This window comes from Schistocerca cancellata, chromosome 3, assembly GCF_023864275.1.
Source record: "Schistocerca cancellata isolate TAMUIC-IGC-003103 chromosome 3, iqSchCanc2.1, whole genome shotgun sequence".
Classification (NCBI taxonomy): Eukaryota; Metazoa; Arthropoda; class Insecta; order Orthoptera; family Acrididae; genus Schistocerca; species Schistocerca cancellata.
Window position 1 is genome coordinate 677,848,017 of NC_064628.1, and position 27,985 is coordinate 677,876,001.

At 43.1% G+C, this 27,985-nt stretch overlaps 1 protein-coding gene across 2 annotated transcripts in view; it reads left to right on the top strand.

Annotated features, from left to right (window-relative positions):
* The window catches only part of LOC126175652 (DNA ligase 3), a 644,184-nt gene that overhangs the window by 585,450 nt on the left and 30,749 nt on the right, over positions 1–27,985 (top strand). For both annotated transcript variants that reach the window (XM_049922552.1, XM_049922551.1), the window contains exon 22: positions 7,929–8,004. In XM_049922552.1, the coding sequence (XP_049778509.1) occupies positions 7,929–8,004 (76 nt within the window). The remainder of the gene's footprint in view (positions 1–7,928; positions 8,005–27,985) is intronic.

A 27,985-nucleotide genomic window follows, 5' to 3' on the forward strand; every position in this document is an offset into this window, starting at 1 on the left:
CTTTCAGTGCTCTGTCAAACTCTTCACGCAGTATCATATCTCCCATTTCATCTTCATCTACCTCGTCTTCCATTTCCATAATATGGTCCTCAAGTACATCGCCCTTGTATAGACCCTCCATATACTCCTTCCATCTTTCCGCTTTCCCTTCTTTGGTTAGAACTGGGTTTCCATCTGAGCTCTTGATATTCATACAAGTGGTTCTCTTTTCTCCAAAGGTCTCTCTAATTTTCCTGTAGGCAGTATCCATCTTACCCCTAGTGAGATAAGCCTCAACATCCTTACATTTGTCCTCTAGCCGTCCCTGCTTAGCCATTTTGCACTTCCTGTCGATCTCATTTTTGAAACGTTTCTATTCCTTTTTGCCTGCTTCATTTACTGAATTTTTATATTTTCTCCTTTCATCAATTAAATTCAATATTTCTTCTGTTATCCAAGGGTTTCTACTAGCCCTCGTCTTTTTACCTATTTGATCCTCAGCTGCCTTCACTATTTCATCCCTCAAAGCTACCCATTCTTCTTCTACTGTATTTCTTTCCCCCAGTCCTGTCAATTGTTCCTTTACGCTCTTTCTGAAACTCTGTACAACCTCTGGTTCTTTCAGTTTATCCAGGTCCCATCTCCTCAAATTCCCACCTTTTTGCAGTTTCTTCAGTTTTAATCTACAGTTCATAACCAATAGATTGTGGTCGGAGTCCACATCTGCCCCTGGAAATGTCTTACAATTTAAAACCTGGTTCCTAAATCTCTGTCTTACCATTATATAATCTATCTGATACCTTTTAGTATTTCCAGGGTTCTTTCATGTATACAACCTTCTTTCATGATTCAAAAATGGTTCAAATGGCTCTGAGCACTATGGGACTCAACTACTGTGGTCATAAGTCCCCTAGAACTTAGAACTACTTAAACCTAGCTAACCTAAGGACAGTACACAACACCCAGCCATCACGAGGCAGAGAAAATCCCTGACCCCGCCGGGAATCGAACCCGGGAACCCGGGCGTGGGAAGCGAGAACGCTACCGCACGACCACGAGATGCGGGCAATATCTTTCATGATTCTTGAACCAAGTGTTGGCCATGATTAAGTTATGATCTGCGCAAAATTCTACCAGGCGGCTTCCTCTTTCATTTCTTAGCCCCAATCCATATTCACCTACTATGTTTCCTTCTCTCCCTTGTTCTACTGACGAATTCCAGTCACCCATGACTATTAAATTTTCGTCTCTCTTCGCTACCTGAATAATTTCTTTTATCTCATCATACATTTCATCAATTTCTTCATCTGCAGAGCTAGTTGGCATATAAACTTGTACTACTGTAGCAGGCGTGGGCTTCGTGTCTATCTTGGCCACAATAATGCGTTCACTATGCTATTTGTAGTAGCTTACCCGTACTCCTATTTTTTTATTCATTATTAAACCTACTCCTGCATTACCCCTATTTGATTTTGTATTTATAACCCTGTATTCACCTGACCAAAAGTCTTGTTCCTCCTGCCACCGAATTTCACTAATTCCCACTATATCCAACTTTAACCTATCGATTTCCCTTTTTAAATTTTCTAACCTACCTGCCCGATTAAGGGATCTGACATTCCACGCTCCGATCCGTAGATCGCCAGTTTTCTTTCTCCTGATAATGACGTCCTATTGAGTAGTCCCTGCCCGGAGATCCGAATGGGGGACTATTTTACCTCCGGAATATTTTACCCATGAGGACGCCATCATCATTTAATCATACAGTAAAGCTGGATGCCCTCGGGAAAAATGACGGCTGTAGTTTCCCTTTGCTTTCAGCCGTCCGCAGTACCAGAACAGCAAGGCCATTTTGGTTAGTGTTACAGGGCCAGATCAGTCAATCATCCAGACTGTTGCCCCTGCAACTACTGAAAAGGCTGCTGCCCCTCTTCAGGAACCACACGTTTGTCTGGCCTCTCAACAGATACCCCTCCGTTGTGGTTGCACCTACGGTACGGCTATCTGTAATTATTCATGTCCGGAGTCTTGATTATCCGAACCAATTAGGGGACATGGATGTGCGGAAAAACGGTTTATTCGAAAAACTGAACTGTTTGCCTTTATTTACCAATTTACTATTTAAAACTACATATACACTCCTGGAAATGGAAAAAAGAACACATTGACACCGGTGTGTCAGACCCACCATACTTGCTCCGGACACTGCGAGAGGGCTGTACAAGCAATGATCACACGCACGGCACAGCGGACACACCAGGAACCGCGGTGTTGGCCGTCGAATGGCGCTAGCTGCGCAGCATTTGTGCACCGCCGCCGTCAGTGTCAGCCAGTTTGCCGTGCCATACGGAGCTCCATCGCAGTCTTTAACACTGGTAGCATGCCGCGACAGCGTGGACGTGAACCGTATGTGCAGTTGACGGACTTTGAGCGAGGGCGTATAGTGGGCATGCGGGAGGCCGGGTGGACGTACCGCTGAATTGCTCAACACGTGGGGCGTGAGGTCTCCACAGTACATCGATGTTGTCGCCAGTGGTCGGCGGAAGGTGCACGTGCCCGTCGACCTGGGACCGGACCGCAGCGACGCACGGATGCACGCCAAGACCGTAGGATCCTACGCAGTGCCGTAGGGGACCGCACCGCCACTTCCCAGCAAATTAGGGACACTGTTGCTCCTGGGGTATCGGCGAGGACCATTCGCAACCGTCTCCATGAAGCTGGGCTACGGTCCCGCACACCGTTAGGCCGTCTTCCGCTCACGCCCCAACATCGTGCAGCCCGCCTCCAGTGGTGTCGCGACAGGCGTGAATGGAGGGACGAATGGAGACGTGTCGTCTTCAGCGATGAGAGTCGCTTCTGCCTTGGTGCGAATGATGGTCGTATGCGTGTTTGGCGCCGTGCAGGTGAGCGCCACAATCAGGACTGCATACGACCGAGGCACACAGGGGCAACACCCGGCATCATGGTGTGGGGAGCGATCTCCTACACTGGCCGTACACCACTGGTGATCGTCGAGGGGACACTGAATAGTGCACGGTACATCCAAACCGTCATCGAACCCATCGTTCTACCATTCCTAGACCGGCAAGGGAACTTGCTGTTCCAACAGGACAATGCACGTCCGCATGTATCCCGTGCCACCCAACGTGCTCTAGAAGGTGTAAGTCAACTACCCTGGCCAGCAAGATCTCCGGATCTGTCCCCCATTGAGCATGTTTGGGACTGGATGAAGCGTCGTCTCACGCGGTTTGCACGTCCAGCACGAACGCTGGTCCAACTGAGGCGCCAGGTGGAAATGGCATGGCAAGCCGTTCCACAGGACTACATCCAGCATCTCTACGATCGTCTCCATGGGAGAATAGCAGCCTGCATTGCTGCGAAAGGTGGATATACACTGTACTAGTGCCGACATTGTGCATGCTCTGTTGCCTGTGTCTATGTGCCTGTGGTTCTGTCAGTGTGATCATGTGATGTATCTGACCCCAGGAATGTGTCAATAAAGTTTCCCCTTCCTGGGACAATGAATTCACGGTGTTCTTATTTCAATTTCCAGGAGTGTATTTATAACGACATGAATCTCATTTATTATTACAAAGGCTAGTACAGTAGGAACATATGCAGTACAGCATAGCAAACAAAAATGCATTTTTCGTGTACAGCATATAAACATGGAATTAACGCTTTAAAAAAACTTTAATTTTGGTCTGTCTAAGCAAGCCCATCCACTTACGAGCAGCTAAGTGATTCACATTATTGATGACAGCTATCTGGTACTGGTCACTCTCATCTTGAACTTCGGACAATCGCAAGGCAGTTTCTAAACAAGTTCAGAAGCAGCCGATAGATCTTCATTTTCTTTTTCTGGGCTGCTAGTTGATGAGATGCTTTGGGCGTCATCTTCACCAGGGACAAGGTTTACAATTTCGCAATCCTACATGATTTGGTGCCCTGGATCTGAGTCGTCGACACTCATCCATTCTTGATCGTCTTTTTCCCGACGTGCATGACAATCGAATTTTTTTAGCACACTGGGCATTTCGGACATATCATTCTGTCCGTCATTTTCAATTTGACCTGGGGAGTTTTGAGGTGGATCCAAAATATTATTCCAGGCTTTTTTCAAATTCTGTTCCTTTACACTGTCCCATGCTGCTCCGATCATGTGGGACGCATCTTTCAAATCAATAATTTTATGATTTCTTAACAGAGTTTCTTCACCTTCTTCAACTTACGTGACAGATCTTCTCTGTAACACCGTTCGGTAGTCTCAATAAAGCGTTGATCTATGGGCAGTAATAAGGAGGTTACTTCGGTCCTTACCACGTTAAAGCGTGTGAGTAAGATATATCTATAAGTTAATAACATACACTGAGGCGACAAATGTCATGCGATACCTCGTAATATCGTGTGAGCCTCCTTTTGCCCGACGTAGGGCAGCAACTCGACATAGCATCGACTCAACAAGTCACCAGAAGTGTCCTGCAGAAATATTGAGCCGTGCTACCTCTGATTTCGAAAGTGGTGCCGGTGCAGGATAGTTTGCACGAACTGACCTCGCGATTGTGTTCCCCGTGACATGACATCCGTGTTTGGGAACATGGAATCCATGAATGGCTGCAAATGGTCTCCAAATAGCCGAAGATAACCATTTCCAGTCAATGATCGGTTCAGTCGGACCAGAATACCCAGTCAGCTCCTTGAAAACACATCCCACAAACTGGAGCCACCGACAGCTTTCACAGTGCCTTGTTGACAACTTGCGTTCATGGCTTGCATGGGTCTGCACCGCACTCGAATCCTACCATCATCTCTTACCAATTGGAAACGGGAAACATCTGACCAGGTCGCAGTTTTCCAGTCGTCTAAGGTCGAACCCATATGGTCACGAGCCCAGGAGAGGCACTGCAGGTGACGTCGTTCTGTTAGCAAAAGCGCCGCGTCGGACGCGTGATGCCTCAGCCCGTTAACGCCAAATTTCACCGCACTGTCCTAAGGGATTCGTTCGTCGTACGCCCTACATTGATTTCTGCGGTTATCTCACGCAGTGTTGCTTGTCTGTTAACACCGACAACTCTATGCTAACGCTGCAAACACTGTCGGCCAGTGCGTTGTCCGTGGCGAGAGGTAATGTCTGAAATTCGACATTCTCGGCACACCATTGACACTGTGGATCTCGAAGTGTTGAACGCCCTAGTGATTTACGAAATGGGATGTCCCATTCGTCTAGCTCCAACTACCATTCCGCGTTCACCGTCCGTTAATTCCCGTCGTGCGAATCACGTCGGAAACCTTTTCACATGAATCATCTGAGTACAAACGACAGCTCTGACGACGCACTGCCCTTTCATTCCTCTTGTGTATGAGACACTATCGTCATCTGTGTATGTGAATATCGGTATCCCATGACTTTTGTCACCTCAGTATAGATATCTATGTGATATTGCTCATATGCTCGTGTGTTATTAGAAACTGGCACGTGACATGATGTGCTTCTGTTGCGAATGAATGTTAACTTCACTCTCAAGTTAAACTATACGAATGGGTTCGACATGTTTTACCGTTTTTTCGTGGTATTTGGTACAGAGCATGCTGGCGCTGAAGTGTGACGCGGACTAACAAATCTCATACAAGCTTTTTCCGTCGAAAATAACAGCTTCGAGAAGTAATCCCTGTTACAGTAGCATGACATCTACATCTACATCTACATTTATACTCCGCAAGCCACCCAACGGTGTGTGGCGGAGGGCACTTTACGTGCCACTGTCATCACCTCCCTTTCCTGTTCCAGTCGCGTATGGTTCGCGGGAAAAACGACTGTCTGAAAGCCTCCGTGCGCGCTCGAATCTCTCTAATTTTACATTCGTGATCTCCTCGGGAGCTATAAGTAGGGGGAAGCAATATATTCGATACCTCATCCAGAAACGCACCCTCTCGAAACCTGGCGAGCAAGCTACACCGCGATGCAGAGCGCCTCTCTTGCAGAGTCTGCCACCCGAGCTTTTTAAACATCTCCGTAACGCTATCACGGTTACCAAATAACCCCGTGACGAAACGCGCAGCTCTTCTCTGGATCTTCTCCATCTCCTCCGTCAACCCGATCTGGTACGGATCCCACACTGATGAGCAATGCTCAAGAATGACCTGGAAACTTACTCGCAATATTCTCCAAATTTTCTCCGAAGCGCCCTCCCCCTGCAGCTCCTAACGCAGATTGTCTATAAAATTCGATTACCACGATGTATCACCCACATTGGATGCATACTTTCAGCCATATTATTTCACATTCGGATTCTATTATAACCCCACTAGACAGTATAGGATTTTTGGCGACAGTAAATCCACCGCTGCCATTGGCGTCGAGCTTATTCTTGCGAGATATATTCCAATCTTGCTTCAGAAAATTTTCTGCTACAAGTAGTTTTAAAATGCGATATGTGACAATGTGATTAAGTGGCTTAGTTGTTTCTAACGTGGGCACACAAGCCTGGAAGATTAGTTCAGAAGTGGCTACCCATCATCTCTCAACCATGAACTGCGAACAGTCAATTAAGTTTTTTTTTTTTTTTTTTTTTGTTCGGGGAAGGAGACCAGACAGCGAGGTCATCGGTCTTATCGGATTAGGGAACGATGGGGAAGGAAGTCGGCCGTGCCCTTTCAAAGGAACCATCCTGGCATTTGCCTGGAGCGATTTAGGGAAATCACGGAAAACCTAAATCAGGATGGCCGGACGCGGGATTGAACCGTCGTCCTCCCGAATGCGAGTCCAGTGTCTAACCACTGCGCCACCTCACTCGGTAAAGTTTTATTATAACGAAAAAAATGTTACATGTGAGCACTGTAACTTACTATAAGCAAGTGAAGACTTCAGTGAGTGAGAGTAAATAACATATTTAGGTAATGAAATGAGCGTTATGCTTGTATATATCAGTGTTGTTTCGACTAATTTTGGTGTAAAGAAATTATTTTCAATTTAAAGGCAGTTCTTTTTTCCGCACGAAAACAGTTGTAACACTAAATAAATGCGCTCCGTTCCCATTATATGTATGTTTAGTCTTCCATTTCTCCTTCAACGCCTCTTTCTGTGATGTTTTCGCGTATGTGCCTTACTTGCATTATTATTTTGTTGCAGCGTCTGTCTATTCACAGTACTGTTACTTATCTTACACCTTCCATTAATTTTGCACTTCTATTCTGAGTAATTTTTCACTTGCATTATCGAGTATGTCGGTTGCTGCAAAATTCGCTGCCTCAGGATCGATATAATTTTCTGAGCACCTTGTCGTTAGACAGAACTAATTAGAGTACAGAATAATCTTTTCTCAACTTCTGATACCGGTCTGCACTCCACGAGGTGTTATCGCTAGTAGACATTTTATTCACCTTTATGTTTTGCCTACCAAGAGAGAATGGGTTATACGTCCCATAGACAACAAGATCATCAAAGACGGAACAAAGGATGTGATAGTAACTTGAACATGCCTTCTTCAGGACCACCATTCCGGTATTCGCGTTAATCGATTTAGAGAAACCATAAAAACGTAATTACAAATGCCCAGAAGGGGATTTTAACCCCGCTCTTCCCGAATGAGAATGTGCTAACAATTCCGCCACCTCACCTTATTTCTCGTTTACTCTTAAAATAACCATTCTCTTCAATTACTTTTTTTATTTTATTGGGGTAGAAGTATTTTTATAAGCCAAGTAAATGCCTTTATGTTCAAGAAGTGCGTTCCTCTTTCCTAAAATGTGGTGTACGTATTCTGTACACTAGGTAACTGCTCGACTATAATCTACAGATCAGCAACGTTTAGTCGTTTCCTGATGCTTGTACGGTCTGACATGGAATTAAATGTATTTTCAGTACATGAAAGAGATCGAAGGTGCTTAACAACTCTGTCACAAGTGCCGTTTGTGCTTGTGTTTTGTATTTTTCCTGACCTAGATTTTAGATATGGTGGAACTGTGGTCACTTCTGTAGATGACAGCACGCATGTGTTGCATCCTAAAGGCACTGCCAAGCGGCCGGTGAGTACCCAATGTGCACTGATTCTTTTGTAGTATTATACCATATATACAAGGTGTTTCACTAAATGCGTTGTCCGCCCCGGTAGCTGAGTGGTCAGTGAGACAGACTGTCAATCCTAAGGGCTCGGGTTCGATTCCCGGCTGGGTCGGAGACTTTCTCCGCTCAGGGACTGGCTGTTGTGTTGTCCTAATCATCATCATTTCATCCCCATCGACGCGCAGGCCGCCGAAGTGGCGTCAAATCGAAAGACCTGCACCAGGCGAACGGTCTACCCGACGGGAGGCCCTAGCCACACGACATTTGCATTTTTGCTAAATATGTTTGCCTCTGTAAGTTACGAAGTAATAGGCGACGAAAATATTTACTGCGGTATGTCACCATAAGAAACGTTACACTGCCTGCGGAACTATGAATATAGTTTATTGTGTTATTATCCAAAGAGTTACAGCAAAATTATACGATTTTTAAATGGAACAATAGTTGTGTGTATCATCCATTGGAATCAATAACACCAGCTGTTTATACATCAATTTAAATTACATTCCTGTCACCTTTAGTTTAGGAGCTACAACCCTTCAAAGTTTCAGGGGCAGATACCACAAACGCTGCGCATAACGCAATGCGCCTTCTAAAAGTGGTGCGGCCGAGTTGTAACGTCGCCGGTGTCGCGGAGCAAGAAGCTTCCTCGATGCGCTGTTAGACTGCCGCACACGGCCGTATACCCGACAGTTCGAGCCACACAAACAAATGGGGCTCAATATACCACAGTTACTGGCATCTGATGAAGATGGCATACACGAACAACGAGTACGATGACATGTTGCTGATGCTGGGCGAGTGCCGACACGATGCCACTGAAGCGGCCATGGCGTACGCCGTGAGATAACCTAAGTGAAGAGAACAGGCAGCTTTGTAATGCGCCTCAGTAACAGACGAAGAACTGCAAGAAGTGAGAAGACGGAGGTGTTTGTTTTAGCTGCAGTACACCACGATCCTCATGTCAGCTTACGAACAGTTTCTGTAGTCGCCGGTGTCAGTCTCACATCTGTGTGGCGTATAGTATACGGCCACAGGTTTCACCCGTACTGCCTGTCACTGACCCAGCAGCTGCATGGGAACAATTTCCGTGCGAGAGCTACATTCTGTGAATGGGCCATGCGTAATTTCACGCTGGAGTCTTTAAAAGGTGTTATGTTCTCTGATGAGTCCACGTTCACAAATTATGGTGCAGTGAATCGTCATAACGTGCACTACTGAGCCGTAGACAATCCTCGGTGGGTGCGACCTGTCGACCGTCTACGTAGGTGGTCTGTTAATGCATGGTGTGGAATCCTTGGGAATGAAATCATCGGTCCACACTGCTTCCCAGGCACACTGACAGGTGAGTTATATCGCGCGTTTATAGTCGACAGTTTGGGTGGTCTCCTTGAAACATGTGTGTCTACACACGAGAATCCATATGTGGATTCAGCACAGTGGTCACCCAGCCCATTCTGCGCGTGCTGTTGTGGAAGAACTAAACAACAGGTTTGCAGGAAGGTGGTTGCCACTATGAACTAAGTTCATAGTTCCACAGACAGTGTAACGTTTCTTATAGTGACCTTCCACAATAAATATTTCCGTCGCCTGTTACTTCGTAACTTAAGAGGCAAACGCATTTAGTGAAACGCCCTGTATATTAACTGCATGTTTTAATATTAGTGTATTAAGAAAATGTTGATAACTTTGATAAAGCTTGGCCAAAGTCACTTATTTTAGAATTTTTTTCTTGAGTTAACATACATCAGTCATTTACAAAACATTCAGTCTGTTTGTTTCCCTCAACTTAATGATGATAATATGAAAGCATTTGGCATAGGCTGCCCTGCATTACAGTTATGTTATGTGGGAACAGAATCAGCTTGGGTAATCGACATACCTTGCAGTGCAGACTACATCTCAGAGGCAAGAAATAGTGTTTCCAGTCCAGAGGTATGGGCTACCTTACACAACAGATGTGTTGTGTTGGAGGAGTATCGGTGTCCCTTATCGATCTGCTTTGCAGGGTAACCTACATGTCAGGGACAAAAGAAAACATTACATCGTAGTGGAAGTGGCATTCAGGGTTTAGATGTGTGTATAGGCTTGGCAGGGGGATGGTTGACATAGAGGGGAGGCAGGAGGGTGTGGATTGGGATAGAGAAGGGAGGAAGAGATGGACAAGGAGAGGAGGAGATGTGCAGAGAGATGGGCGTTGGACACAAAAAAGAGGATAGGGGGAGATGGTTAGGGGAAGATGGCGAGGTAGACTGTGATGGACAGGGAAAAGGGGTTTTGGAGGAGATGGGCAGACAGAGGGGCAGAGGGGAGGCAGGGAGGATTGACACACACACACACACACACACACACACACACACACACACACACACAAGAGAGAGAGAGAGAGAGAGAGAGAGAGAGAGAGAGGGAGGGAGGTGGGGATGTGATATAGAGAGAGGACAACAGTGAGCTGGTGAGCTCCACAGTGCACAGAGAGAATGGGGAGGAGTAGATAGACAGAGAGAGGGATGTGGAGAGTAGAACAGAAAGAGGGATGGAGGAGATTGTCAGAGAGAGGAGGAGGAAGGGGAGATGGAGGAGGCAGGGGGAAGGTACAAAGGGCTAGTGAGTGAGTGGAAAACAAAGATGGGGCGGAGGAGAGGGACAGAGGGGGGGGTAGTGTTGTAAGGGGAGGAATGCGTTGTTGGCGAGAGGGGGGAGGAGATGGACAAAGAGAGAAAGAAGAAAGGGAGAACAGAGAGAGTGGGGAGAAGAAATGGACATATACAGGTGCGAGGACAAGGTATGGAGAGAGATGGGAGTAGGAAGAGGTGTACACAAGGGGGGGGGGAGGAGGAGATGTTTGTCGAACGTGTTCGTGAGTGCAGCCATGGGGAAAAAGGTAGTCGAATATATGAAGTTGCATATGAAATCGTTATTCAAATAGGCCATTATTAATTTTGAGTGCAGTCTACTGACAATGTGATACATAGCTGAAAGTGGGTTACTGTTGAGTAAGGACATTGCAAGTCAAATTATGACAGTCATCATTAGCAGATGACTTGTAGAGTTTCGAAATCTATATTATTGTGTAGAGTAGAAATTGTAGAAATTGTAACTGCTGCCTCTATCACTAGGAGAAAATATTCTTGTAACCCATACATTATGATATCTTTAGTTACAACTTTCTTTAGTGTAAAATTATTGCATGTGACCGGAAGTGGAGAAGCAGCTTGACTCCTCATTCTGGATCATTGTGTCAGTCGTTACCGATTTAGAAGTTGCCTAACCGTTCCACATCTATAGATGAGTTGAAAGATTTTTTCTTTCACATATCAACATATGTGATCTTTCCACTGGTGTCGGATTTACATGAAAGGTATAAAAGAGTGCAAGATCACAACTCGAAAGGAGATTAGTCCTGGAAAACGTAAAGACTTGCACCAACTTTGAGGCTGGCCTGTGTGGCCGAGCGGTTCTAGGCGCTTCAGTCTGGAACCGCACGACCGCTACGGTCGCAGGTTCGAATCCTGCCTCGGGCATGGATGTGTGTGATGTCCTTAGGTTAGTTAGGTTTAAGTAGTTCTACGTTCTAGAGGACTTACGACCTCCAATGTTAAGTCCCATAGTGCTCAAAGCCATTTTTTGAACCAACTTTGAATTTGCTGTGATAAATGGCAGCTATTATTACACGTGGATATCTGCAAGATAATACCCATAACGAAGAGAAAGATCCGATAATTTCCGATTGGAAGTTTAGTGGTAGGCATCTGGAGCACTTCACATGCAACTTTTAGGGGCGATGATCCTAAAGCAGAGGTAATGATGACGTGTGTTATGTTTGGATGAAGTCCCCTTGTTGCTGACTTTTGAAATGCTAATTTTATCATTGTAATCGTACCAACTGAAATGGTTCCAACCATCTTAAGGGGAAATTTAACAGACCCTTCTTTCATTCAGTGGTTTTTTTATGGCGCAGAATGTTGGGCAGCAACGACAAAACATGTAAAAATGCTGCTTGGAGACGAAAATGTTCAGTCATTACGCGGATGTAACAAGGGTGAATCACAATAAAATGAACATGTAAAGGAACGAATGAGTGACAAGATTAAAATGTACAAATGTGTGTGAATTCCTAAGAGATCAAACTGCTGAGGTCATCGGTCCCTAGGCTTACACAATACTTAAACTAACTTATGCTAATAACAACACACACATACACATTCCCGAGGGAGGACACGAACCTCCAGCGGGAGGGGCCGCGCAGTCCGTGACATGGCGCCTCGAACCGCACGGCCACTCAGCGCGGTGAGAGTGATAAGAATCATCACCAAATTAAGAACAACACACCTCAGTTGTTATGGGGACATCACCAGAAGTGACGGAATTCGCTGCCTCAAACCCCTGGTAGCGCTTGCTCTGCAGGAAGTTGCGAAGGCAAACAATCAAACCAAAGACTTTGCATAAATGTGAGACACACGTCATGAAATACGAATGTAACGCTGATGAAGTGAGATTCAGACTAAACTTAAGGCCGTGATTTTTATTAACTATTTCTGTTATTGAGCAGTTTGTACCCTGAATGTGATGAAAATCTTGTTTTTATAGAAGTTTTGTTTGTTATCGTTCTGAAACAACCATCACTGCAGCACAGCTATAGACAGGGTGGTTCACCTAGCCCTACCTAGAATTTTATGAAGGCTGCAACACCTTCGAATACCACATGTGAGATTTTCATATTCTCTCACTTGCTATATGCAAGTGGTACAGAAAGAAACTGATCAGGACCTATTGTAAAAAATTTAGTATAGTTGAATTTTATACTGGGATACGTTTTCGTTAGAGGTCATAGTTCTCGAATTATTCAAGAAAAATTTAAAAAAGTGACCATCAAACGCGTTTCTGTTGAATAACTCCAGCGAAAACGTACACCATTACAAAATTTAACTACATTCAATTTCATTCTAAAAGGTCCTGTTCATTTTCTCCGTAGAACCAGTAGTTTGTGCTTAGCAAGTGAGAGTATGTGAAATTTCACCCGTGGTTTTTGAAGGCGCTGTGCGTTGCATAAAACTAATTGGTGCAGTCAGTTGAATCTCCCCGTATATGATGTTGCTCGCCTCGAACACATAGCACTTAATAGGAACGTAGTTTTCTGAAGATGGATGAAATTATTCGTGTTTGTAAATTATTACAACAGATTTTTAATTTTTTTTCCTTTAATGGTGAGTAAGGGAATTACAGCGTGACAGATTATGACCAAAGTAGAATGGATATAAAATGCACACTGACAGTAGTAAGAAAAGCGATTCTCAAAACAAGAAAGTTGTTATCTAATATAAATGTAAGTGCTTGAAAGCCTTCTGTGAGAGTGTTTGTCTGGAGTTCAGCCTTGTACGGAAGTGGACGATAAACAGTTAAGGCAGGAATGGAATAGAAGCTGTTGAAATATGGCGCTACAGGAGAACACTGAAAATTAAATTAATAGATGAAGAAGAATATACGATGGGCGTTCAGTAACTAATGCAGCATATTTTTTTCTCGGCCAATTTCCGTAAAAAAAAAAAAGGTTCAAATGTCTCTGAGCACTATGGGACTCAACTTCTGAGGTTATCAGTCCCCTAGAACTTAGAACTAGTTAAACCTAAGTAACCTAAGGACATCACACACATCCATGCCCGAGACAGGATTCGAACCTGCGACCGTAGCGACCGCGCGGTTCCAGACTGTAGCGCCTAGAACCGCTCGGCCACTCAAGCCGGCCGTAAAAAAACCGAATGTGTTATGGAACATCGTGAGATATTCCCACTTCAGCGCATATAGTTTCATGAAATTCCGATAAGTGGTGGCGCTATACGTAGCCTTAAGAATGGTGTCTGGAACGGAGGTGTGTTCCAGGCTGAGAGCTGTCATTGATTTGTTTGGCATTCATAGTCGCCTGTGGAATGTCTGTGGAGACCTGCCAGTGAACAAAAGCACGATGAGTCGGTGTGAGAAGTGTGTGTACTTGTAAAATTCGCAACAAGGTCGAGCAAACCTGTCCGATCTCCCACGTGTCGGCCGGACGCACACAACTGAGACTCTTGCAATGTTCGAACGTGCGTACACTCTCACTCGACGTGATCGACGGATCATAATCAAACACCTCACCGTTTAATTGGACGTCTCTGTTGGTAGTGCTGCGCACTGGAGAGGAGCTCAAAAAACTTTGCTGGACCGTTCTTTCACACCACTAGGGCCAGCATCTCGCGCCTTCCGACTTCCATCTGTTTGGCACAATGAGGATGCACTCCACAGGAAACAATACGTTGATCACGGGGAGGTTATTGATGCAGCAAGACGTTGGCTTCGAAGTTGACCAGTGGAGTGGTACCAACGGGGCATAAGGCCCTCCAAGTAAGGTGGCTTAAGCCCCTCACATTGAACGTATATAATATTAAAAACAGCGTTTCGTAGGCAAAAGAGTAAGAAATAATATGGTACATTGGAATCCTCAATAAAACCAACCTGCTTTCCGGAAAAAGTTTTGCATTATTTATTAAACGCCCCTCGCCCCTCATAATTGTGGAAAAAAGAAGTTTATGGTAGAACTTGACTAAAGGGAGGGATTAGCTTACGTGACACAGCCTAGGGCTTCAAGGAACCATCAGTATGGTAATGGTAGGAGTGAACATTGTAGAGGGAGACGAAGACTTGACTGCTGTAAGGTTTAAATTTGTGTAGGTTGCTGGGTTATGCAGAGGTGAAGAGGCTTGTAGAAGACAGACTAGCGCGAAGCACTACGCCAAACCAGACTTAGGACAGAACGCGACAGAAGTAACAACAATCACCATCTTCATTTTTTACTACTCGTTCACGTTTCGAATGTTGTGTCATAATGCCTCCAAACGCTTCAATTTTTTCGAAAACACGTTGTAATCCACTGGTTTTTGTTAATTAAAACAGATTGCAGATGTGACATTGCACAGTGTGTCGTCGGGGCGCGTCGTGTGTAGACTTGATGTAACCGAAGCACAGTTGACGTGCTACATGAAACGTGGCTCAGCATGTACGGCGACATAACAACAACACGCGACATAATCAGTGTGAGAATCCCGTCCAGCTGTGTTTCGTGCCCTTTTTCCTTTTTTAGTTCATCATATTGGTTGCTGGCTGGCTCCTGCTAATCTCCGCTATTCGGCCGGGCAGAATTTGAAATACAAATTAAGCAGTTTTTGTGCGTCGCTTGTTATGTTAAAATTACGAGGCGAAAAACCGTTAAATATAATGCCTCATATTCTAGCGAGCGTTGTTGTTCTAAGCTATGACTAAGCTGGGCTGTTCAGATTAATTCATACACGTCTGGCCATCTGCGATTGTGCTGTTAATGTGGTCCTTTGTTCGTGGTCATCGTTAGAGTAACAATTGTCATGATGATGTCAGTCTATACGGAATAAGCTTCTAGCAGTGGAGATGTGATTTTCGATCATGGGTGGGTTATGTAGTTCAGGAGAACTAAACAGGAAAAGTTACGTGACATGGGGGAAACAGGACAATTTGAAACATCGAAAAATCGGATGAAGCTGGGGACAAAGCAAAGCAGACATGTATGCTTCGTCGTCTTCGGCTATAGAATGATAGATTGTAGCTAATAGATGAAAAATACTATCGATATCCAACTTGCATAAACCGAGTTAAAATTCTCGAGCTTTCGACAGATGTACTGCCATCGTTGTCATAGTTGAACCACTGGCTTCTGGAAACAAACATCCTCTTCATATGTATTAATTACACATGAAGAGGATACGAAGCAATTCCAAAAGCTAGTAGTTCCAACTCCAGGAGACGATGGCGGTGAGGCCGGCCGGGGTGGCCGAGCGGTTCTAGGCGCTACATTCTGGAACCGCGCGACCGCTACGGTCGCAGGTTCGAATCCTACCTCGGTCATGGATGTGTGTGATGTCCTTAGGTTAGTTAGGTTTAATTAGTTCTAAGTTTTAGGGGACTGAAAGGCTGTGAAAGGTGTCGCAATCTCAAGAATTTTGATTAGGTTTACATGGCTTGCAAACCAAGAATATTTTCTTCAGTCATGCCACTGCTAAAACTTCAGGGGTACAGTAGCGGTTGGTTTTCTGCAACACTGAAGGGAACCTATTTATAGCTTACGCTCTCATATATATTGGTAATATCATATAAAGCAGACGTATTGTGCCAATCTTTGGTGCTCGAAAAGGTGGATTACCTCCAAAGTTTTCCGGAAGTTTTGAAAATTGGTATTTCTATTGATTTTTAAGTGCTGATTTCGCATTTTCACTTAGCCACCTCTTATCTTTGCCGCTCGTGTCAGCATATTTTATGATGGCACCCCCAAAGCAGTTTTTTGACAATGTCTCCTTTCTGCATCGTTTTACGGTGAAAACAGTTATGTAATAAATAGACTAGAGAAAATTTTCTTTCATTTATGTGGTAAACCTTTTTTAACCGTAGCTTTAAAGTGACGTGCCGCAGGTAGAAAAGGACGCCACACCTCGGCATTGGGGATCCCCCTTCTACGGAACATCTAGTGACAGAGCTCAAACATTGAGCGTGAATCGTCAGTACGAGTCTATCGTTCTATAATATCGTTCGCATTTTTAGACACATGGCTTGTAAAGAAATGAATTGTTTTATATCTCAAAATACATTAAAAGGAAATGAGGCAACTGAATTGAAGGTAAAAAGAATTGGAGACATCTCGTATGGCAAGTGTTCGAAAGAAAGGACAACTAGTGCAAACTCTTGGAGTGACAGAGATCTACAGTAGTTCACAATGTGTGTCGAAAACGCTACAGTAATGAGAGATTAATCTCTACATTATTCCGTAGAGGAAGCGATGTTGCACCTTCTCATTCAAAACAGATCCACTGACCCAGCATTCTCATTCAACAGATCACTGAGATAACAGTAGCGAAACAAGAACAGGCGCACTTGTGGGATCGTACTGCTGCCTATATATTTTGCGTAAATTATCGATGAAACGCAGCATTTCAGAACTTTCTAGAGCTCGTAATGATGACTGAGGCCGAGCGATTGCTGAGTGTCTCGAGCATGGTTTGGTCGCGGTCGATGCACAGTATAACTCGTGCATGAAAAAATTGTACTGCCGAATGGACAAATTAACAGAAGAGGTCCATATTCAAACGAAATCGGTACTGCAGTGTTACTGCTGATCTCGAGCATAATGCTCTGGATGAAATGATGCCAAAATTGAAAACGATTCTGCTACGGTCGCAGGTTCGAATCCTGCCTCGGGCATGGATGTGTGTGATGTCCTTAGGTTAGTTAGGTTTAAGTACTTCTAAGTTCTAGGGGACTGATGACCACAGATGTTAAGTCCCATAGTGCTCAGAGCCAATTTTTTGAAAACGATTACCACCACAAATAAAAACTGTGACAGTGCTCAAGAAATATGGTGATGACAGTTTGATTGCCTTCACTGCCAATAAGACTCCTGTTGTTTGTTTCCGAAACACAGGGTATGAGTCGTTGATGGAAGCCTGATATAACCAAAAAATCGACAAGAAAACGGAAGAACGTCGGCATATTGTAAAGACAACTGCAGTAATCAGTCTAGAGGACATTCGCTCCAAAGTCTACGGGTCAAAATATTATCCTCAGACAGATATTTTCTTTTTAAGAAACTGAGTCTGATATACCTGAAACTTTATGCTTTTTCCTGGATGATTTGATGTTGAAGCACAAACATGCATCTCTTGATAAATGCTACAAAAGGAGTATTGCTCTCATATATTGCGTAATTGCCGACTTAAGGTCGGAATCTTTGGTGTCACCAATGCAAGTTCGAGTAGCATTATTTTTATTTCTCTGTGATTAATAGATACATTATTATCTCTCGGATTTTGCTCCTTGTACACCGAAGCGATGCTTTTTTGAAGTTTAAGCTACAATATACTCATCTGCGAATATCACAAAGTAAAAATACGAAATGAGCAAGTCGAAATCAATAAAAATACCAATTTTTAAAACTCTGGGAAAAAATTGCCCGATAGAACTATCAAATGACTTAACTGCGTTGAGAGTATAGGATCGCCACGGCAGACAGTTTTATATGGACAGTCCCATAAGTTGTTCGCATTTTTCAGGCCTTCCATTTCGTGCTTTAACACTTTTGGGACATTGTTTAAATTGACAGCTAGTGACACGGTTGCTACATGGGAAACTACCTCTTTTTTAAATATAGTTAACTTAAATTAAACAAAAGATACAGTGATTCAACCAAGGAACAGTCGCATGCCGCATCCGTATGGAATGCAATACCACCCGCCTTTCTGAAACTTATGTGAAACCACATAGACTTTTTCTCTTTATTAAAGGGAGTGAAATACACTGGATTCCATGTTTCCGCAACATTTCTCATGTGGAGCAGATGATTATAACAGTCCAGGAGAGATGCACGACATATCAGCGACACGTGCAACTAGAATAAATAAGAAGATCGCCTGTCGCAGAGCAGTGCCTCGAGTTATTATACGACGACACCACTATTACTGCGGGACAGCTTAGTTAAGCAGTATGTCGAAAGGAAGATGTCGCTAAAACCAAATAAACAGCAGGGGAGAGAGAGGCAGGTGGTTTCCAATTAAAACAATACTTGGGATCCAGAACTAATTTTATTAAGATATCAGTTGTGACTCATGCCGCTCTGTGCCCTAAGCTGAAGGCTTGAGGAATATGCTACAACCCCCTACATATCGCTCCCGTAGGGACCGTGAGAATATGAATAAATAATTACAGGACGTACAGAGGCATTTAAACATTCATTCTGCGCTCCATACAAGAATGGAAGGGGAAGAATTCTTAGTAACTGGTATAATGTGAAATACTCTGTGCCGTGCACTTCCCAGTGCTTTACAGAGTATGGATGTAGATTTCGAGGCAACTGTCTGTGAGCAGATCTAGTGTAGGCCTAAGTGTTCCTGGATTGCGCAAGTGTCTCAGCATACTCCCTTTCCACACACTTTATCGTCTCTACAGAGCTCTGGACTACTTCACCAGATATTATCTATGACATATTTTGCATGTTCTTTGTCTACCCCTACTATCTTTACCCTCTAGTGCTCCATCCAGATCAGACTCTTACATGGACTTCATTCATTCCGTTCTTTTTATTACTTCATTTTTCATTTGATCAGTATATGTAAATTCTACCGTTCTTCCATATCACATCATCTCAAATGCGTCCCGCTGCTCACTCAGGAGTTTTGGTGGTCCACGTTCACTGCTGTGTTCCAGATGTAGGGTTACTCACCCCTGTGTGGTTCCCACTGTTGTTGTTAAGCAAGACATTATTCTAGTGTATAATAAGTTTCATCACTTTTGTCTCTTTTTTCTTTTTTTTTTTTTAAAAAAAGCCATACTATCCAGTCTCCGCCTTTCTGCTTGTATGCTAAGTCTTCCTTACATTTGCCTGTAAGAGCTATGTCGTTTGCGCTGATACCCGGGGAACGTTCGTTTTTGTTGATAGCTATCTATCGAGTACGTGAAGTAGAAGGTAACAGTTCGGAAAGGAAAGAGGAAGTAAATGAAGATGAGATGGAGGACATGATACCTCGAGGAGACTTTGAGAGACGAAGGAAGACCTAAGTTGAGACAAAGCCTTGATATAGTCGATAATCCCTCAGAAATATTGAGATCCGTGCAACGGGCAGCCATGACAAAACTATTCCGTCTGGTGCGCCAGATACATGAGACAGGCGAAATAACCTGACTTCAAGACGAACGTAATTATTTCAGTACCAAAGAAGGCAGGTGCTAACAGGTGTGACTATTACCGAACTGTCAGTTGGACGAGTCATGGTTCCCAAATACTGACACGAATTATTTTCAGAAGAATGGGGAAACTGGTAGAGGCACCTCGGAGAACATCGGTTTGTGTTCGTAGAAATGTAGGAATACGTTAGGCAGTAGTGTGTGACCCTACAACTTTTCTTAGAAGACAAGTTAAAGAAAGAATAATCTACATTTATAGAACTTGTAGATTTAGAGAAAGTTTGTGACAGTGTTGACTGGTCTAGTCTCTTCGAAGTTCTGAAAATAGTAGGGATAAACTATAGAAACCAGACTGCTTTTATAAGAGTTAAAAAAAAAATGGTTCAAATGACTACTCAGGTCATCAGTCCCCTAGAACTTAGAACTACTTAAACCTAACTAACCTAAGGACATCACACACATCCATGCCCGAGGCAGGATTCCAACCTGCAACCGTAGCAGTCACGCGGTTCCAAACTGAAGCGCTTAGAACCGCACGGCCACACCGGCTTTTATAAGAGTTGTAGAACATGAAAGAGAGGCACTGATTGAGAAGAGATTGAGGTAAGGTTGTACCCCATCCCCGATGTTATTCAATCTATGCATTGAGTAAGAAGTAAAGGAAACCAAGGAGAAATGTGGGGAAGAAATTAAAGTTCAGGAACAGAAATAATAATTTTCAGTTTTGCCAACGACATTGAAATTCTGTTTGAAACAATAAAGGACTTGGAAGTGTAGTAAAACAGAACGCATAGCGTTTTGTAAAGAGATTGTTAGATGAACATCAAGAAAAGTAGAACTAGAGTCATGGCATGTGCTTGAATTAAATCAGGCGATGCTGAGGGAAATGCAAAGTCTCATGGTGCATTTTTAGTATTTTTTTAACAACTAAGTACAGCAGTTGTGCATGACATACAATTTTTTTATTTTTTCAATGTAATATTTAAACATAATATTTGACCATGAAAACCTCTTAAATTGCGGCGTGTATCCCTTATGCTATGGTTGTTATGCCGCATGTCGCAAAACTGCACCGTTTTTTAAGTGAACACACACACACACACACACACACACACACACACACACACACACACACACACACACAAACACACACACACATATATATATATATATATATATATATATATATATATATATATATATATATATATATATATATACATACATTTTTGGTTATGGTTATAAACATGTTGTGGAGTGAAGAAAAACCGATGAAGTGTTAATAGTACTTTTTTAGTGATATCTTATTTATGTGTCTAAGTAGTTCACTGGTATAAATAACTAGTTTACTTGTTGTTTAAGTTAAAAATATCATTTTATTTACAAATTAGGTATACGTATTTTGTATCCGGCGAATAGGTTTTAACTTGCTGACCAATATATATATGGGGTATTGAATATATTGTGCATTGATCTTCATGAGACTGTAAGACCACCCTAAAAATGCATCAAAGTCATTTGAACTACAACGCAAACAAAACCGAAAAGTTTTTGTTTGTTTAAAACTATTATTTGATTTGTGGGACATGTATCACTAACGAAAAAACGTGTGGCATACGTACCGGATTTTCTTGCGGCTTGTGTACTGATCTGTAGGGGAGAGACACCACAACCTTATACATTCGTGACCTCAATAGCGAAGGTGGCTGCTCCAGGCTCAAAACACGCCCAGTGGAACTTACAATTGGAAATATTTGACTATTCAGCATACACTGAGAACTAATGGTGACGCTGAAAAAGGTTTTGTAGGGATGTTCATGGACCTACCTCAGTTATTCCCCCAAAGCTTGTGTAAAAGTTCCTCGCTCAAAACGCAGACACTTTTATTACGGCCTGACGTCCACTGAGCACCTGCAGTTTCGGTATTTGCCGAAATTATGAGGGTGTGCTCAGTATAACTATGCGGCGCGTCTCCCGGATTTACCCTTATTTTTCTCTTTTTGAGAAATGGCGCAACGTTCATTGTTGGTGGTGGCGGGTATTCTTCCTACTGCATCTGATACGCATGTAAAAAGAATACACTGGTTTCAGAATAAATTTGGATCCTGAAGTTTTTACCATTTACGAGCCGTTGTAATATAACAGCACCATCAGTTCAGTGCGGCCTGTATCTAACACAAGCGAGAGCAGCAGATCAAAGTTCAAAGACGATGGCCAGATCATAAGTAATTTGTACATGCTCAGAATGATCGCAAGTCACTGTTAAATGAGCCGCAAATAATCTCAGGGATACGCTTTACTTATAGCTGCAATTGCCGAAAGCGAATGGCATTAGGCACATAGCGTTTCTTTACCAAGATGTGCTAAGTTCGCGGCTCCACCTAGCTTTTCTGAAACAAGTATCACAAAAACCGTAATTCACACACAAATTAATAATTTCTGGGAGAACATATACTTATAAATGAAAGCAAGAATGTAACCCGATTTTAACGTATTTAATTATACATCAAATCTGTAACTACTACATAGACACTTACACAAAATACATCTGCACATTTCGATGGAGGTGGAGGCAAGGAAAATAGTGAGCTTCAGTTTTCTTCGTTTCAGCCACAGGCTGATTTCACTGAATTTGTTGGTCTGAATTTAAGTTCGTACACGTTTCGTTAGGCAACTTGAAATGTTTCTATAATAAAAGAGCACACTTCTGCGAGAAAAAAATATATTGAAATAATTTCATATCTAAATATAGATGACATTATTCAACTAATGTTTCAAAGTACTGTACCGAATAGGGAAAAAAGACATTTATGGCGCACCTTAAGGGGGGGTAGGACGTCAAACGGGCTGACTTGGAGCAGGAGAGTCACCACAGGACATTTTAATTTCTACTGTCTATACTTTTACAAATAAATTCATAAAACTTTGCCACCATGACCAGGAAGGATTGAGGCCTCACACTGATCGCAGTGGAAGTTCAAAAACGTAGCAAAATACCTTTTTTTACATGTGAAATTTCATCATTTTTTCACTTATTACTGGCTGCATTTGTTGCTATAGGTACACTTTTCTTCCTAAGTAAGAGAGATTCTTCGATGAATTTTTCATAGCATACAAACAGTAGTTACAGGTGTATGAAACTCTAGAATTTTCCAAATCTATTAAAAAACTGTGGAAAAAACTGAGGTAATTATCTATAAAACTTGAATTTTTTCTAAACGTGAAGTTTAAAATGTAACAGTTCATTCATTTTTTCATAAATTAAATAATTCTAGAGTTTCATACACCTGTAACTATGGTTTGTATGCTGTGCAAAAGTGATCGAAGAATCTCTCTTACTTAGGAAGAAAAGTGTAGCTATAGCAACAAATACAGCCAGTAGTAAGTGAAAAAAATGATGAAATTTCACATGTAAAAAAAAAGTGTTTTGTTACGTTTTTGAGCTTCCACTGCTATGAGTATGAATCCTGAATCCTTCCTGGTCATGAAGTTAAAGCTTTATGAATTTATTTGTAAAAGTATAGACAGTGGAAATTAAAATTTCCTGTGGTGCCTCTCCTGCTCCAAGTCGACCCGTTTGACGTCCTGCCCCCTTAAACAAAAAGGAAAGATCTGTTGATAGGACCTATTCTGAGGCCTCAAAGAATAATGAAATTGGTAATTGCGTGAAGTGTGTGTCTTTGTGTGAGGGAGGTGGGAAAGGTAGTAAAAATTGTAGAAAGAGCCCATGGTTCGAATACAGTAACTAGGTTCCGAAGAGAAGAGTACTGCACAGGATAGATCAACATGGAGAGCTGCACCAGAGCATCCTTCGGTCTGAAGACACCAGCAACAACATGTGTCGAGAATAGCTTACTGAGTCCTGGATCCATTGAGAGCAGTCGTTTCCGTGTGCCCAGGTAAAAAAGCCGTGAAAGGTAGTGTTGTGCCTTCAACGGCGAATCCCCGCTTTGATTGTGTCGTCTGTGTCACGCACAGAGGCGGCGTGTGCCCGTGTCATTTCCGATAACGTGTCCAGCGCCGTGAACCTTGGCAGTTGGCCGTGTGACAGGCGACGCGACAAACACCGGCTGCTCCTCCTCCCCACCCCTCCTTCCCAACTGCAACCCCTACCGCCGTCCTCTTCGTGTCAGAAGGGTTGGCGGCAGCGGGGGTGGGCGCCTCGCGCCGACGCTTCTGACCGACGCCTGCCGGCAAGCCGTTTACCTGCCTGCCGGTATTGCACCAAAGGTTTCTCCGAAACAGATTTTTTTTTAAACACACAAACACAAAAGAAGGGTAATTTTGAAATTACTGGCGGGTAATGTCTGGTCATACTATTATCATAGTTACGGGAATTGTGTTGTCACATTTTATCCTCTGTGGACGCTACGAAGACGAGAATTTTATGCTAAAGTCGTTAGAAAGGTCTCGGCTTGTGAAAATATAATGGGATTTTATAATTTTTAATTTGGCTTGAGCCACAGTCATGGTAAATTTTTTGAATGATGCTATCGCCATTTGACTATAATAATTTTTATTTTATTGTTATACGATGCAGATTCCGGCCTCAGACCATTTTCAAATATAAAAACTGGAATAAAGAATAGAAGTAGAAATAACAAAAATAAGAACCAGGGCAACCATGAAAAAATAATGTATAAGTACCATGATTCTTTGCCTTACTTATATCTCAAAACACATCAGGCTGGTATGAAATCAAGTCCTTGTCGAAAAACTGTATCTGGTCATATAAGCCAGATCGGTCATTAGTAAAAATGAGAAAATCTCTAAAACGCCTAATTGCAGAATTTCATTTCTGGACCCTGTAACACAGCTGTTATATGAAACTGCTAACCAATAAACAAGCTCGCGCCACACTATTGTGTCTGAACAACAATTGACGTCGACATAAATGAAACTATCTTCCAAAGATCGCCAGAGAGACATTACAGTCTGCATAATGCAATCTGTGGTCTGTTAGAAAACATTGAGGGATCAAGATAGCCGCACTCTTTATTTTGCGTGATCGTAATTACATTATCTTTGCATACACTGGTACAAAACAGTGTCATATAATGTAAACACTGCTATGTAGCAATGTACGCTAAGCTAAGGTAATTATCACGCAAAATAAACAGTTCAGCTACCTTGTTCCCTAACACACCACAGATAGATACATTTTCCGAACATTTAAAGGTATGTTGCTAGTTGATGGTCTACCAGAACGGTCGTCGCCATCATTCGATGTTGACCTGCTCTTGAAACGCGTTTATCAGTCTTGAGTCTTTGTGTAATCTACAGCGTTGTCTCCAAAAGCACGCTTTAACATTTGGTGCAGCTGTTTTCCCACGTTTAAAACAAAACTCCGTACGGACACACAAAACCGCAAACTCACGAAACACAACGATGGAGCCGGGCGATGTGGTCGAGCGGTTCTAGGCGCTACAGGCGGGAACCGCGCGACCGCTACGGTCGCAGGTTCGAATCCTGCCTCGGTCATGGATGTGTGTGAGGTACTTATGTCCTTAGGTTAGTTAGCTTTAAGTAGTTCTAAGTTCTAGGGGACTAATGACCTCAGATGCTAAGTCCCATAGTGCTCAGAGCCATTTGAACCATTTTTGACCCACTACGATGGAAATATGCTCATCAACAACTTATCAGACCACTCAGCAGGCAGCCAATTCCCAAATAAATGCAATAAGATTGTATGGAAAGACACCTAGCGGTTTTTCAGTGTAGTCATAATCACATCCACCGTAAATTCAAATTTAGGAAACTTTTGAATATCATTCCGCGTGTTCAGTTTTCACTTGGGTATTTTCAAAGGATTTTGGTTAAGGATTTACGTCTAGGGATACGACAAAATAATGTGAACATTTGTAAGAAGAGACAGTAACTTTAATAGCAAGCTGTTGGCTCTCCTTTTGAAGAAATGGCTCTGATCCCAATGATTCGACTTTTCTCAGATTCTGAAAGATAGTGATGAGTTGCACGTACACGTACTCTGGGCATGCTGAGTTGCGATCTACCCCTAAGAAGTTCCAGTAACATTAGCCACATTCAATAGCCGTAATGTACTCACACCATTCTTCTTGTGCAGGAATGATTATTTTCTGTTATGAAAATACTGAAAAGATGCTCGCATTAAGATGAACGCATATTCAATACATTCCACATGCAAGGAAATTCTCGAACACCAATTTTGTAGCGTTAGAGCTTGTTGTTCGTGGTGCAACACTTTCAGTCAGTGTAACTGCAGAGTTGAGCGCTTTCTCTTCAAAGTCCTCAAATAGGCGTGAGAGAAGGCTGTCCTCAGAAACAGTGTAAATCTGGAATTAATTTTCACTCTGCAGTGGAGTGTCATAGCTCCCAGGTTCGATTTCCAGTCCAGCAAACCATATTAGTCTGCCACCAAGTTTCACTACAAATCTTTTCAGAGTCATGATCACTACCACAGTCATCAGTTTCCTGGTATGTTAAGAAGTTCTTTTTGTCCCCATGTCCTGCGCTCTGTCGTTTCCTTATTAATGTTCCTATATGCCATCCTTCACACTCCGAGCATCTGGCATCTCCTCCTCCTCGCCTCCTCTTCCCTGACACGTACCTCTGTAAGACTGTCTCTAAAAGACGCTCCTTCTTTTGTTAATATACAGTGTGATTCAGGTGCCCCTACCGCTGTCGTTTTATGCAACCTGGCCTTCAAAACCCACGCTCGAGATTTTCATATTCTCTCTCTCGCTACGTGTAGAGTGTTAGTCCTACAGAAAAAGTGGATGGGACTTTCTTGTAGGAAAATACGGGAGGACGACGGTTCAATCTCGCGTCCGGCCGTCCTGAATAGGTTTTCCGTTATTTCCCTAAATGGGTTCCGGCAAGTGCCGGATGGTTCCTTTGAAAGGGCACGGCCGACTTCCTGCCCCATCCTTCCCTAATCCGATGAGATCGATGACCTCGCTGTTGGTCTCCTCCACCAAATAAACCCAACCATATACCTTCACGTACTGAATTACTCGTTCAATATCCCCATATACTTCTTTTTTTCTTCATCTTGAGCTTTAGACGTCAGCATGTATACCTGAACTATAGCTGTCGGTGTTGGTTTGCTGTCGATTCTGATGCAGTATACAGCTGTAATCGCCGCAGTGCCTGTGCCTCCAGACATGCATGCATATCCGAAGGAACTTTGCACCGTGTTTCTGAATAACACAGCCACTGCAGTATCGTAATTATCACTGAACTGTTCAAAATAACACACTCTATGCCTCACCTTCCTATTCATAACGATTCTATTCCAGTTATAACTTTTTCTGCTGCTGTTGATATTTCACTATACTCATCTGACCAGAAATCATTTTCTTCTTTCCATTTCACTTCACTGGTCCGCATTATATCTAGACTGATCCTTCGCATTTCCAATTTCAGATCTTCTAGCTTCTCTACCACGTTCAAACATCCGACCTTTCACGCACCGACTCGTTGGTTATTCAATCTTTTTCTCGCGGTCACTTCTCCCTTGGCAGTCCCTTCCAGGAGATCCGAAGGGGTTAATTTGGGCGCAGGATAAGCCATTGCAATTAATTACCGGTGTAATCGCCAGAATGTTATGTGCAAGTATGCAATCTTTTGACAATGGAGAGATCATCATGACACTATTTTAATTACAGGCTACATGTCCTGTGGATACACATTATATGTCCTTAATGCAGTGGTTTCCATTGCCTTCTGCATCCTCATGCCGTTGATTATTACTGATTCTTCCGCTTTTAGGGGCAGTGTCCCATCCCAAGGGCAAAAGAGTGTCCTGAACCTCTATCCGCTCCTCCGCCCTCTTTGACAAAGCCGTTGGCAGAATGAGGCTGACTTTTTATGCCAGAAGTCTTCGGCTGCCATTGCTGATGATTTTTATTCAAAATGTAAGCGGTGGCAGGGTTCGAACCCGGGACCGAGGACGTTTCGATTGCTAATCAAAGACGCTATCCCCAGACCACGGGTAAAAATGTATAGCTGCCGAAATCATCACTGAACCCCCTCCGCGTTTCGGAATCACAGCTAGAAATTCTAAACAGTATGAAACAAGGCCCATGCAACTAAATGAATTTCTTCCATTGCTTTATAGATCAGATTTTGCGGCTTCGACACATGTTTGCCTTTATGCTGACGTGTGTATCGCTGATGAGTGATCTTGAAATTCCTGTTTTTTTCTGCAATTCCTTGCTTATTTACTTCCCTTAC